Source organism: Bombina bombina, chromosome 4 (assembly GCF_027579735.1).
Source record: "Bombina bombina isolate aBomBom1 chromosome 4, aBomBom1.pri, whole genome shotgun sequence".
NCBI lineage: Eukaryota > Metazoa > Chordata > Amphibia > Anura > Bombinatoridae > Bombina > Bombina bombina.
In genome coordinates this window covers 170,961,107-170,976,356 of record NC_069502.1, presented here as the reverse complement: position 1 = coordinate 170,976,356, position 15,250 = coordinate 170,961,107, and the positions used below count along the sequence as shown (strand labels likewise).

General features: G+C 42.4%; 1 protein-coding gene across 2 annotated transcripts in view; it reads left to right on the top strand.

The window, feature by feature from the left end:
- Positions 1–15,250, top strand: part of TAF1B (TATA-box binding protein associated factor, RNA polymerase I subunit B) — a 316,787-nt gene that overhangs the window by 178,890 nt on the left and 122,647 nt on the right. For both annotated transcript variants that reach the window (XM_053709699.1, XM_053709698.1), the window contains exon 10: positions 5,775–5,946. In XM_053709699.1, the coding sequence (XP_053565674.1) occupies positions 5,775–5,946 (172 nt within the window). The remainder of the gene's footprint in view (positions 1–5,774; positions 5,947–15,250) is intronic.

The window sequence follows — 15,250 nt, the reverse complement described above, 5'->3', positions numbered from 1 at the left end:
GCCCGGTCCCATTAGTAATTGGCACCAGACCGGAAAGTAAGCCATTAACCCTGCTTCAGGCATTCGGCGTAGAGTAGAGACTTAATACCATCTTGAGAAAACGACAACCAAAGCCCATCCCCTCCAAAACGCATCTTAGGAACTGCCAACTCACCCTATCAAACGCTTTTTCAGCATCTGTGGAAAGGAGGGTGAGCGGCAGCCCCCTTTGCTCAGAGTGTGCCATCAATTGCACCACCTTAAGGGTATTGTCCCGTGCCTCCCGCCCGGGGACAAAGCCCACCTGGTCCAGCGCAATAAGATCAGGCAAGAACTTGTTCACTCTGTTTGCTAAGGCCTTCGCTATGATCTTTACGTCAGTATTCAATAACGAGATTGGCCTATAGCTCTGAGGTTTATCAAGTGGCTTCCCCGGTTTAGAGAGAACCGTGATGTAAGCAGCTAGCATGGTTGGCGGCAGTGTCCCCGACTCCGGCAGCGAATTTAGTAGGGCCTGGAGGTGTGGCAAGAGCTCCGTCAGGAAGGTCTTGTAGTATTTAGCTCCTAGCCCGTCTGGGCCAGGACATTTCCCGTTTGGAAGGCTCTGAAGGGCATCCCGTATCTCATCTTGAGTTAAGGGTGTTTCAAGGAAATCTATCGCTTCTCTATATAGAGAGGGGAGGTGGGTGTTTTTAAGATATTTCAGCGACTGTTGGCGCTGTTGAGACTCATCTATAGGGAGAGCACCGGCTGCTGATTTAAGGTTATAGAGATCACTGTAGTAGGAGCGAAACACCTCTGCAACGCCTGTACTATCTTTGTGTAGTGTACCCTGTTCCTGTCGTCCCTTATTGAGTATATGTATGATTTTAACTGGTTTCTTTTAAGCGTCCTAGCTAATAGTTTGCCCGCTTTATCACCTCCTTCGTAGTATGTCTGCTTAAGCCATGTCGCTATCTTTTGGTTTTCATCCTGAAGGAGCCGTCTAAAATCTAACCTAGCTTGAGTTAGCTTGGTCTCAATATCACAGCTAAGTGGGTCTTTCTGGTGCCTTGTTTCTAAAGTCTTGATCTCACATAGCAAGTCATTGTATTTGGCAGTCTTTTGTTTCAGAGTTCTAGCTTTGTGTTTGATGAGATGACCTCGAATAACACTTTTATGTGCCTCCCATATTGTGGTCAGAGGCAATTCCTCTGTCATATTTATGTCAAAATAGTCTGTCATCTGAGTTTTGATGTCTCCTAGAACTACCGGGCAGTCCAGGAGCGTATCATCTAGTCTCCATGTGGTGGAGGTTGCTGGAGTGTCAGGCCAAAGCATCTCAAGAGACTGGGGCGTGGTCAGACCATGTAATTGGTGCTATATTGCTCCTCTGAACAAATGCTATCCCCCGTGAGTCAGTAAAAAAGAAATCTATTCGCGAGTACTTTTTGTGTGGGCTAGAATAAAATGTATACTCTGAGTCCGTCGGGTGCAGTGTACGCCAGATGTCATGTAGTAAGTGGCTCTTTAATATTGCATTGATTTGTTTTAGAATGGAATGTGATACACTCGAGAGGCCATTAGAGGTATCTTGTTTAGGGTTAAGAGGTGTGTTGAAATCCCCTCCCAGTATCGTAACCCCTTTGGAGTGTTCTAACATTTTGCTCGAGACAGCCTTAAAGAATACGTGCTGCGCTACATTCGGGGCATATACGTTAATCAAAGTTGTCTGAGCACCGTGTAATAAACCTATCACCATGATATACCTCCCCTCCTTATCCTTAACCACTTCTTGTATTTGAAAGGGTGTGCTCTGATGAATCAAAATACCCACTCCATTTTGCTTACCTGGTCCTGATGAGAAAAAAGCGGTCGGTACCTATGGTTATGCCATTTAGGCTCTTTGTGCCTAACAAAATGGGACTCTTGAATGAAAATTACATCACCTTTTGATTTGTGTAGTTCCCTAGTGACTATAGACCTCTTGCCAGGGCTATTAAGTCCTTTCACATTTATAGACAAGAGCCTCAGGGGGCATACCCTTGGTGTGCAGCTAAATGGAGACATTCTGTAACAACGACAAGAAAAAAAAAAAAAAAAGGAGGGAGGGGAGAAGGAGGGTGGGAGAGGGTATGTGGGTTAGGTAGCACAGGTAAACAGAGCTATACAAACAGGTAATATGCAATTCCCAGTATTAGATATTGATTAGCTAAAGCGTACAGAAAAGTACTGGGCTATTGATTCTTAGGGAACTATTGGTTTTGCTAAGGGGCGTGGACCCAGTGCAGAAAAGGTTTTAAGTTCTGTATTGAAGCAAAATAAAAAACACCAAGTCTCTAATAGACCCTCTCGCCTTTATAAAGGTTTAACTGAAGGGAATATGCCGTAAGCCGGCTTATTGATAAATATTTATATATGACTCAATTCAATTATACAACATAACATAATAACATTGACTCTAAGTTGACGCTCTATAGTATACATACAAAAAGAAAGCATACAAACATAGATTGAAGGATTTAAACTAATACTTTGAACCAAAGAGAGTTGCGCGGGCACCCCATAAATAAGCAGAGGGCTCCACACCACTCTCTCAACCATAGTAATAACTTAGGAACTCATCACAGGCCCCCTTATGACATTGTATGTAAGGTTCTTTATTGGCAGGGTCTGGTGTGTATATAAACAGTATGTCCATAAATATTTAATGAGAGCTGCCCAGACTAGGGCTACAGTTCTGAGCGGAGGCTTTAGAGTTCCATTGTTAACATGTGGGTCCATAAATGTCTCTCATATTGTAGCCTGGACTAACTATATAGTATAGCATTGCTTGGGGGCAAAAATTAAGCAAGGGAAAAAAGAGAAGAGAGTCCAAGCCTGCCGCAGGCTGTCTATAAGGAGAGTCCACATGAGGAAATTAAACTTCCTTTCTTACCCTGGTGCATAAGGAGAGGCAAACGAAATGTCTTACCTAACCTTCTATGGTTGTGTACTGCTCCCCTCCATAGCCGGAGCAGGTCCTGATGTATCCTCCGGGTATTGGGCAGAGACACCCAGCGTCGAGCAAAACAAATCGAGATCTGCCCTCGATCTGTAAATCGCCATCTTGTCTCCAGAAGCAGCAATCAGACAAGTGGGGAACCCCCACCTGTAGTTGATTTTATTTTCTTGTAGCACTGATGTAAGAAAACGTAGTTCCCTACGCTTCTGCAGGGTTGTAGGTCATAGGTCATAGAAGACCTGCAGGGTGATACCAGCATGTTGAACCGGTTGTTTATTTCTACTGCATCGAAGGATTTCTTCTTTGTCCCTAAAATTCAAAAGCTTGAGAATAACATCTCGTGGGGGAGCTTTTGGGGAGGGTTTGGGGCGCAGTGCCCTGTGAGCTCTTTCTATTGTCAGTTCTGGTGACAGGGGAGAACCTTTGATGGTCCTAAAGAGGTCCTGTAGGTACCCATGAAGGGTAGATGGGTTGACGGACTCCGGGATACCACGTATTCTCAGATTATTCCGCCGACTGCGGTTGTCAAGGTCCTCTATCTTTTCCATGAGACCCTGAATAACATTGGTGTTGTACTGCGATTGGGCTGCAGTGTCTTTTATTTGGACACTCATTGTATCTTGCGATGTTTCAATTGTGGAGATTCGTTGAGAGAGATCAGAAATGTCCTTCCTCAGTTCGCTAAAGAGACTCTTAATATCTGCAGAAATCGCCTTAATATCATCCTTAGATGATAAGTGTTTTAAATCCTCCTTAGTGACAAATTGTGTGGGGACAGGGGTATGCTGAATACTTATTTCTTCCCCAAGATTAGGCTGCACATGGGCATCTTCGCAGACCGGTGTTTCTAAGCTTTTTATATAGTAGTTCATGTTCCTTGTTTTGGAACCCTTGTCCCCCCCAGTCTGCTTCTTCTGTGCCATGTTCACACACTTTCTCAGGGGCACTTTTCTATGACAATAAATTTGTTTTTCCAGATGGTGTATATTATTGTCCTGCAATCTGCACCAGCAAGAAGGGACGCAGTGGCAATCTATTTCGTCAGGCTCCCCAGTGCAGCAAATGGTATAAGAAAAGTAGTGCAGCAATTGGTATAAGAAGAGTAAGGCAACTGATTCTTATGTTGGGACAGTGCTGGAAACAGAGAATTTTGCTACAATAAAGGACACTGATATGTCAGGACTATACAGTTCGTGTAAGGAGCAGATAATCTCGGCTAGGTCTGGGAACACTAGTGCGCTTCCCCCCACGTGGCCTAAGCTGTGACAAATAGAGCCGCAGTTATTTATCTAGGTGCCCCTGTACTGTTTTGCGGACAAAGCTTTGAGGTAGTTCTTCACAGCGTCCGCTATTGATCCGCTGTATAGTGGCCCGTGGCCCAACAGCCTTTCCCCTGTCCCCTTCTGTGGTTCCCCGGTGTTGCGTGACTGATATATATACTCACAGCCACCACGTGTCCCCACAGCGTCCTCCACTTTGCTGTGTTGCCAGAGCTGTCACTCTAACTTGCGGTCCCCGCGTGGGGGGTGATAACTCTGACCGCAGATATCAAGTCCTAAGCAAGTAAGACTTTGTCCGGTAACTGCGCTGCTAAGTTACTGCTGTTTCCTCCGTCACTAGTAGCCCAAGATGGCGCGGAGTTCACCCGATCATGCTGGGGCCTCTTCTGTGTCCTTCTGTATGTGGTTATAGTCACTGCCTCCGAAGTTTGCGCTGTATGCCAGCCACTCTCCTCAGTTCCTAGAGCCAAATATAATAAGGTATTGAGTCATTTAGTAGCTTTTAGATGCATTTAGCCGGCTGTTGGCTCAGGAGCACTAAAAGAATGCGGCCATTCTCCGGCACAGCCAGGCTCCGCCCCCATAAATTTTGTTTTTATGAGGTTAAATCAAGTTTAAGTAGTTTGGCCTTGTATACCATGTAATTGAGATATAGCAAGCAGGGAAAATCAATTTGGGCTGCTATAATTTAATTATTAAAATGCTTTGAGGGAGAGGACTGAATTTGTTAACAATACCCCATGTCCTTTAAATTGTTGACATCGTTAATGCTCAATTTTTATCTTTATGAACATTAATCCTGTATCATTTGCAGTCAAAATAATTTGGGCACATACTCAAAGTTTGCCACCTGTATGGGATGTCATTGTGTCACAAATGCTTTAGAAATACTTATGATAATTGTATTATTGCATGGTTTCCTGATGGATTGGAATGTTATGAGTTTGCAAGTCCTGTGAATAGTCAAGGGAGGCACACTGAACAAGAGTATTAGTGGCTGAAATTTGGGACATTGTTTATCTCTCTACATTTTTTTATTTTTATTTTTTTTTTACAAATTCGTAAAAGCAGTATTATTGGCGACATAAACTTGCGGATAAAATCAGAAGATGTGTAAAGGTCCAGTATATTAATCTTCAAAGGACAAGATATGTGTTTGAAAATCCTGTATTCATACTCTAGAGAAACTGTTAGAATGTACACTAGTCATAACAAATTGGGTTATTGGATTGTAAACATTGAATGGCATACTGTATATTCATTAATTTCACTTCTAACAATATAAATAATATTTTTTTTTAAATACTATAACATGAGTCATACATGTGTTTCGTTGTTTAGGTATTTTATAGATTTGCGATAATTTTTCTATAATGCAAATTAGTTTACCGCTAGAAAGTTGTAATTCGAATATAAACATATTGGTTTTGAACTGTAAAATGAAACCCGCTCATTGGAATTGTGGTCGTCTGGTTGTATTGTGTATTATGATACAGTAAGCTAATATATGCAATCTTTTTTTTTTTTTTTAGATGAACTCCACCATTGGACCCACCGGATAGTAAAGAAAGCTGGTCTTGATAAACCTAATGTTTTGACATTCGACCCTGTGCATAAAAGAAATATCTACTATGATGTAGAAGCTGCTGCCATAATTATCGTGGTTCTAAAGATCCTATTTATACTAGATGACAAAAAAGAGTGGTGAGTTTATAGAATAAATTAAACATAATGGTGTAGCGCTAAGGAAGGATATTGGCTATTGTAAAGCATACATGGGTTAATGATACAAAGCCTTGAGTAAATCAACAGTACACTGAAATATAGTTATTGAAATCACATACTAACCCAGTGGTATGATTTATTACATCACAACAATTTAGCAATGCTTGTGATGTTGAATAGTAAGATGTATCATAGAGATAAAACTGACTTTGCACTGGACACTAAACCCAAATGTTTTATTTCATGATTCAGATAGAGCATTCAATTTTAAGCAACTTTCTAATTTACTCCTATTATCAATTTTTCTCTGTTCTCTTCTTATCTTTATTTAAAAAGCAGGAATGTAAAGCTTAAAGGGACAGTATACACTCATTTTCATATAACTGCATGTAATAGACACTACTATAAAGAATAAGATGCACAGATAACGATATAAAAATCCAGTATAAAGCGGTTTAAAAACTTACTTAGAAGCTGTCAGTTTTGCTCTGTTGAAAAGGTAGCTGGAATGCCCACTGCAAGTAGGAAATAAGACACTCCCCCCTCCCCCTTCTTTTGCATATGAAAAGACCCTTTACACAAACAGGAGCAAGCTGGAGAAGGTAGCTGACGGTATTCACATAAAACTTTGGGGCTTGGTTAGGAGTCTGAAAATCAGAGCAATGTTATTTAAAAATAAGCAAAACTATACATTTTTTAAAAAAAACAAAAAAACTTGATGGGCTATATAAATAGATAATCTACAAAATATTTATGCAAAGAAAAAATGAGTGTATAATGTCCCTTTAAGAGCGGGCCCATTTTTGGTTCAGAACTTGGGTAATGCTTGCTTATTGGTTTGCTAAATTGTAGCCACCAATAAGCAAGCACTATCCAGGGTGCTGAACCTGAAATGGACTGGCTCCTAAGCTTAAAATTCCTGCTTTTTAATTAAAGATAGCAAGAGAACATTGAAAAATTGATATAGGAGTAAATTAGAAAGTTGCTTAAAATTGCATGCTCTATCTGAATCATGAAATAAAATTTGGGATCCCTGTAAGTATGACATTCACAAGGTAAAGTGCTTCCTCTTCCTATATAGTCAACAGTAACATACTAACTATAATGATGTAAAATTGCTACAGGCTGTTCCAGAAACACAGTGGCCTAAATTACAAGTGGAGCTAAAAAATAATAGCACTGTTGCATGTTAACATCGCTCAAGCACAATCAACAGTGCTTCTATTTTCGCCCCTTATATTACAAGTTTGTTACTTTTATCTCTCAAGTCATAGTCTATGGTGAGCTAACATAAGTATGTCAAATAGCACAGGTGTCTAGGCCAGTAGCTGTAGTCTTTGTGAATCAGCCGGTCTGTAAAGAGTTGCATGATTATAGTAGGCTAATATAAGGAGTTTTCTTTTGTTTTTATTATTATAATTATTTAGGTTTGGACAGGTTGCAGAGAGGGAATATTGTGATTAGTTGTATATTTGGTTCATTAGAACAGAGACGTGATTTAATGAGTTAAACCAATATTGTTATACTTCTACCCAACCAGGACACATTACTAGCGTGGAATATTTCAACTTATTTTCCTTATAGCAGTACTTTGCATGAGACACATATTGGGGGAGGTAATTTGACTCCACTTTGCCAAGTGGAAGTGGTTTAATTTTCAGGACCTTAACATAGAGAAGTTCCTGTCCTCCCTAATTAATGGCTTATTGTAATTGTCAAATGTAATTGGTGGGGCTTGCCTGATTTAACAGTTTTAACTGTAAGGGTTTGCTGGATACCTCTAGTAGATATGGCAGAAGTTTGACGTTAATTGGGGTGTTCATTTACCTGAGTTGTGTAGGGTATATTTTTAGCACAGTAGGCTCTAATTGATTGTTTGTTACTTGTGTATTTATTTGTGTAATTATTTATTTAATAAAAAAACATTACTGACACATTATTCCAAAGATATAGGTGTCTTAATTATTTCACCATAAACTGTGCTTCTAAGAGCGGTTATAGAGTTTGTGTTTTCGGTTTTATATTAGGGTATTACATTGCGGTAGTAAGGAAGAATAACAAAACTGTATTTAGCTTTGTGATAAAGTACTGCACAATAAACCATTAGACTATGTTCATTACGCCAGAAACATGAGCTTAATCCTTGAAACATGAAAACCATTTTGTATTAGTGCAATCAGGAACTATTTACTTAATATTCTGTGCGTGCATATGTATAACCGATAGCAATACTGCAGGTGGCGAGGGGAAAAAAAGGCTAAGACTAATAGCAATGTGCAATATAATAATCAGTGGTACTATTTGGTATACTGAATGATTGCACATTTGTTTAGGCCACAAAGATAAAGTAATACAGCCTCAATCGTAAAGTAAATAAGATGATATGAATAAATAAATATATAAATGTGCTTTTTAAAAAGAGCCAAACTCAGTTAACTGTTTTTCTTGTCGTGAGACCTTCACAGTTTTTTTGCTTGTTTGTTTTGTTTTTTTCTTCTTAAATGGAAAGAGTCCACAGCTGCATTCATTACTTTTGGGAAATAAGAACCTGGCCACCAGGAAGAGGCAAAGACACCCCAGCTAATGGTTTAAATACTCCTCCCACTCTACTCATCCCCCCAGTCATTCTTTGCCTTTTGTCCCAGGAGGTTGGCAGAGAAGTGTCAGAATTTAATTTGTCTCATATGGAGGGTAGTACTCTTCGACATGGGACAGGAGTTTTAAGTAATCCTGTCAGTCTCTCAGTGAGGGCTTGGATGAAAGTTAGAGTCCGGAGATGCAGGAAGAGTCTTTCTGTGAAACCATCCTGACTCATGTTAACAGCTCCTCAAGCAATCAGCGTTGTTGAACTTCGCTCCGCTGCCTGCTTTCTTCTCTTAAGACCATGGCAGAGGAGATGCTACTATCTGTCACACTTGAAGGGGCGTGTTCCTGTTCCACGGCGTAGATTCCGGTAAGATCGTTTAATTTTATTTCTTCGTGAATGTACTGTACTACAGATGTTTGCCCGAGAGGCTACCGCCTCGCGGGACTAACTTAACATAAGGGTCTCAGTGAGTCTCATTTTAGTATCTTGGAATCAAGGGTTAATATCTCCTGAGGGGGGTTATTGAACAGGGTTTTTTTTAATCATGTTTGTGATTCAATCTGCTTATGTGTAGTGTTAAATGGGCTCATGGCTTGGAACATAAAGGCCTTTGGAAGTGACGCGACCCTATGGTGGGGCACGCTTTTTTTGGACTATATGGTTTACCTTCTGGCCGGGCGTGATTACGTTCCGTCCTCAATTTCCGCATTCCTGACTGTGTGGCGACGGAGAAATTCTAGTTTGCAGGGGTCTGGTTCATAGGAGGTGGTGAGTGCTCCAGCCATTGTGGGTGTCAGGTGCCATTTTGCTTTGTCTTAAAATAGTCCATATTGGCATATTCTCTATCCAGTTATGGAGGATTCTGATGCTGAGACTATTCAAATTTCAGATTCTTCGTCCGGGGAAGAATCCGGATTGGCCTTGTTGACACATGTCAATAAGATATGTTCGGTGTGCTGTAATAGAGCGCCTGGTTCCTTGGGCTCGGGGAATCAAGGGTCAGCTGAGCCATCCACCTCTGGGGGCCTTGTCCTCCAAGAGGCGAGTTCCCTACCGCTCCATACTTCTACACATGCGGGTAACCCAGATTATGATTATTCCTCCACGCAGGGTGGCTTGTTCCCCCCCCCCCCGGAGGTTGCAGCACGTTTTCGCTCTCACATATTCTTGGCGATTATTCATCTGCAGACGTTATGCGCGATTGTGCTCGTGCCCTATTGTCCAGGGTCTTCCGCCTTGGGGAGGGCCTGTACAGTTCCCTGCGGGTGTAACTGTCCCTGAGTGTTGTGCCTTTTGTTACAGAGTTGCGCGCCTTCGCGTCTTTCTCAGACATGTTTTTCAGTTATTAAATGGTCCTATCCTTCTCGGATACGGGAATTTTCAGTCTGCTTTGAATGGTGCACCTCATTGGACATGTGAGGATGATGCAATCTCCTGACTGTTCTTTCTGAGATCCTTCCCAGTTTTTTGGAAGATTAGGGCTCCGTTTGGCTGGTCCTGTGGTAGGCCTGTTTTCTTATTGGGCGTTAACTACGGGTTGCCTTATATTTTCTTATTTTCCAACTACGATGTCTCTTAATTTGTTTATTATTTCTCTTGTTAAGTGTGTTCAGTCCACGGGTCATCCATTACTAATGGGATATATTCTCCTTCCCAACAGGAAGTTGCAAGAGGATCACCCAAGCAGAGCTGCTATATAGCTCCTCCCCTCACATGTCATATCCAGTCATTCTCTTGCAAGTCTCAACAAAGAAGGAGGTCGTGAGAGGAGTTGGAGTTTTTACTTAATTATTCTTCAATCAAAAGTTTGTTATTTTAAATGGCACCGGAGTGTGCTGTTTTTTCTCTCAGGCAGTATTTAGAAGAAGAATCTGCCTGCGTTTTCTATGATCTTAGCAGACGTAACTAAGATCCACTGGCTGTTCTCGCACATTCTGAGGAGTGGGGTAACTTCAGAAAAGGGAATAGCATGCGGGGTCCCCTGCAAATGAGGTATGTGCAGTAAAATATTTTCTAGGAATGGAATTGACTAAGAAAACACTGCCGATACCCATATGATGTAAGTACAGCCTAAAATGCAGTAGTAGCGACTGGTATCAGGCTGGTAAATGTATGCACAGTCGATTTATTTTCTAGGGAATAGAATTTGACTGAAAAAATACTGTTAATACTGAAATAATGTATGAGCCTTAACTGCAGTAGAAGCGACTGGTAGCAGGCTTAGTGATAACTTTACACAACATCTGAAATGTTGTTTTTTAAAAACGTTTACTGGCATGTTAATCGTTTTGTGAGGTACTTTGGTGATAAATCTCTTGGGGCATGATTTTTTCCACATGGCTAATGTATTTTTCTGCATAGAAACCGTTATAGTTGGTCTCCCACTGTTGTAATATGAGTGGGAGGGGCTTTTTGTTAGCGCCTTGTTGCGCAGTTAAAATTCAATCATAGTCTTCCTGTTTCTTCCTCCTTGATCCAGGACGTCTCCAGAGAGCTCAGGGGTCTTCAAAATTTATGTTTGAGGGAGGTAATCAGTCACAGCAGACCTGTGACAGTGTGTTTGACTGTGATAAAAACGTTAACTGTTAAATTGATTATCCGTTTTTTGGGTATTAAGGGGTTAATCATCCTTTTGCTAGTGGGTGCAATCCTCTGCTAATTTCATACATTTAATGTACAGATTTGGTTGCTATAACTGAATTAGTTCATTGTTATTTCAACTGTAATTGTTTTTTTGGTGTTTTTAGAAGCGCAGCAGCGTTTTTACTTTGCTTGAAATTTTTCTGAAAGTAATTTCCAAGCTTGCTAGCCTCATTGCTAGTCTGTTTAAACATGTCTGATACAGATGAATCTGCTTGTTCATTATGTTTAAAAGCCAATGTGGAGCCCAATAGAAATATGTGTACCAATTGTATTGATATTACTTTAACCCCTTAAGGACCAGCGACGTACCCTGTATGTCGCTGGCCTTTTTTGGGGACTTGATTGTTTTATAGCACAGTCTTGCCACCAGCGTTGAGACTGCTCTATTCCACAAAGCCTGCTGGAGGGAGTGCATTATTAGTGTGTTCTTGCTAGACTTGTGCTATTATGTCCTAAAAAAAACCTTAACTACCAGTGACATACAGGGTACATTGTGGTGATTAAGGGGTTAAATAAAGGTTAGCCTTTACCGGTAAAGAAATTATCACCAGACATCGAGGGGGAAGTTATGCCGCCTAACTCTCCTCACGTGTCAGTACCTGCACCTCCCGCTCAGGAGGTGCGTGATGTTGTGGCGCCAAGTACATCAAGGCCCTTACAAATCACTTTGCAAGATATGGCTAATGTTATGAAAGACGTATTATCTAATTTGCCTGAGTTAAGAGGCAAGCGCGATAGCTCTGGGTTACGGACAGAGCGCACTGATGACATGAGAGCCATGTCTGATACTTCGTCACAATTTGCAGAACATGAGGACGGAGAGCTTCATTCTGTGGGTGACGGATCTGATCCGGGGAGACCGGATTCAGAAATTTAAAATTTTAAATTTAAGCTTGAGAACCTCCGTATATTGCTAGGGGAGGTGTTAGCGGCTCTGAATGATTGTGACACGGTCGCAATCCCAGAGAAGTTATGTAGGCTGGATAAATACTATGCGGTGCCGGTGTGTACTGACGTTTTTCCTATACCTAAAAGGCTTACAGAGATTATTACCAAGGAGTGGGATAGACCCGGTGTACCCTTTTCCCCTCCTCCGATATTTAGAAAAATGTTCCCAATAGACGCCACCACACGAGACTTATGGCAGACAGTCCCTAAGGTGGAGGGAGCAGTTTCTACTTTAGCTAAGCGCACCACTATCCCGGTGGAGGATAGTTGTGCTTTCTCAGATCCAATGGATAAAAAATTAGAAGGTTACCTTAAGAAAATGTTTGTTCAACAAGGTTTTATATTACAGCCCCTTGCATGCATTGCGCCCGTCACTGCTGCGGCGGCTTTCTGGTTTGAGTCTCTTGAAGAGGCTATTCGCACAGCACCATTGGATGAGATCATGAACAAGCTTAAAGCACTTAAGCTAGCTAATGCATTTGTTTCGGACGCCGTTGTGCACTTAACCAAACTAACGGCTAAGAACTCCGGTTTTGCCATCCAGGCGCGCAGAGCGCTATGGCTTAAATCCTGGTCAGCAGATGTGACTTCTAAATCTAAATTGCTTGATATTCCTTTCAAAGGGCAAACCTTGTTCGGGCCCGGCTTGAAAGAAATTATTGCTGACATTACTGGAGGTAAGGGTCACTCCCTTCCTCAGGATAGGGCCAAATCAAAGGCCAAACAGTCTAATTTTCGTGCCTTTCGTAATTTCAAGGCAGGAGCAGCATCAACTTCCTCCGCTCCAAAACAGGAAGGAACTGCTGCTCATTAAAGACAGGGTTGGAAAAGCAACCAGTCCTGGAACAAGGGCAAGCAGGCCAGAAAGCCTACTTCTGCCCCTAAGACAGCATGAAGGAAGGGTCCCCTATCCGGAAACGGATCTAGTGGGGGGCAGACTCTCTCTCTTCGCCCAGGCTTGGGCAAGAGATGTCCAGGATCCCTGGACGTTGGAGATCATATCTCAGGGATACCTTCTGGACTTCAAAGCTTCTCCTCCACAAGGGAGATTTCATCTGTCAAGGTTATCAACAAACCTAATAAAGAAAGAGGCGTTTCTACAGTGTGTACAAGACCTCTTAGTAATGGGAGTGATCCACCCAGTTCCGCGAACAAAACAAGGGCAAGGGTTTTACTCAAATCTGTTTGTGGTTCCCAAAAAAGAGGGAACTTTCAGACCAATCTTGGACCTAAAGATCTTAAACAAGTTCCTAAGGGTTCCATCGTTCAAAATGGAAACTATTCGAACCATCCTACCCATGATCCAAGAGGGTCAGTATATGACCACAGTGGACTTAAAGGATGCCTACCTTCACATACCGATTCACAAAGACCATTATCGGTACCTAAGGTTTGCCTTTCTAGACAGGGTTAGCTACGGCCCCGAGAATTTTTACAAAGGTTCTGGGCTCACTTCTGGCGGTACTAAGACCGCGAGGCATAGCGGTGGCTCCGTACCTAGACGACCTTCTGATACAAGCGTCGAGTTTTCAAAATGCAAAGTCTCATACAGAGATAGTTCTTGCATTTCTGAGGTCGCATGGGTGGAAAGTGAACGTGGAAAAGAGTTCTCTGTTACCACTCACAAGGGTTCCTTTTCTAGGGACTCTGATAGATTCTGTAGAGATGAAGATTTACCTGACGGAGTCCAGGTTATCAAAGATTCTAAATGCTTGCCGTGTCCATTCCATTCCAAGGCCATCAGTAGCTCAGTGCATGGAAGTGATCGGCTTAATGGTCGCGGCAATGGACATAGTGCCATTTGCGCGCCTGCATCTCAGACCGCTGCAGTTATGCATGCTAAGTCAGTGGAATGGGGATTATTCAGATCTGTCCCCTCTACTGAATCTGGACCAGGAGGCCAGAGATTCTCTTCTCTGGTGGTTGTCGCGGGTTCATCTGTCCAAAGGAATGACTTTTCGCAGGCCAGATTGGACGATTGTAACAACAGATGCCAGCCTACTAGGCTGGGGCGCAGTCTGGAACTCCCTGAAGGCTCAGGGATCGTGGACTCAGGAGGAGAAACTCCTCCCAATAAATATTCTGGAATTAAGAGCAATATTCAATGCTCTTCTAGCTTGGCCTCAGTTAGCAACACTGAGGTTCATCAGATTTCAGTTGGACAACATCACGACTGTGGCTTACATCAACCATCAAGGGGGAACCAGGAGTTCCCTAGCGATGTTAGAAGTCTCCAAGATAATTCGCTTGGCAGAGTCTCACTCTTGCCACCTGTCAGCGATCCACATCCCAGGCATGGAGAACTGGGAGGCGGACTTTCTAAGTCACCAGACTTTTCATCCGGGGGAGTGGGAACTTCATCCGGAGGTCTTTGCTCAACTGATTCATCGTTGGGACAAACCAGAACTGGATCTCATGGCGTCTCGCCAGAACGCCAAGCTTCCTTGTTACGGATCCAGATCCAGGGACCCGGGAGCGGTGCTGATAGATGCTCTAGCAGCCCCTTGGGGTTTCAAGATGGCTTATGTGTTTCCTCCGTTTCCGTTGCTGCCTCGATTGATTGCCAGGATCAAACAGGAGAGAGCATCGGTGATTTTGATAGCGCCTGCGTGGCCACGCAGGACCTGGTATGCAGACCTAGTGGACATGTCGTCCTGTCCACCATGGTCTCTACCTCTGAGACAGGACCTTCTAATTCAGGGTCCTTTCAACCATCCAAGCCTAATTTCTCTGAGGCTGACTGCATGGAGATTGAACGCCTGATTCTATCAAAGCGTGGTTTCTCGGAGTCGGTTATTGACACATTAATACAGGCTCGGAAACCAGTTACCAGAAAAATTTACCATAAGATATGGCATAAATATTTATATTGGTGTGAATTCAAGAGTTACTCATGGAGTAAGGTCAGGATTCCTAGGATATTGTCTTTTCTACAAGAGGGTTTAGAAAAGGGTTTATCTGCTAGTTCGTTAAAGGGACAGATTTCTGCTCTGTCTATTCTTTTACACAAACGCCTGGCGGAAGTTCCAGACGTTCAGGCTTTTTGTCAGGCTTTAGCTAGGATTAAGCCTGTGTTTAAGACTGTTGCTCCGCCGTGGAGCTTAA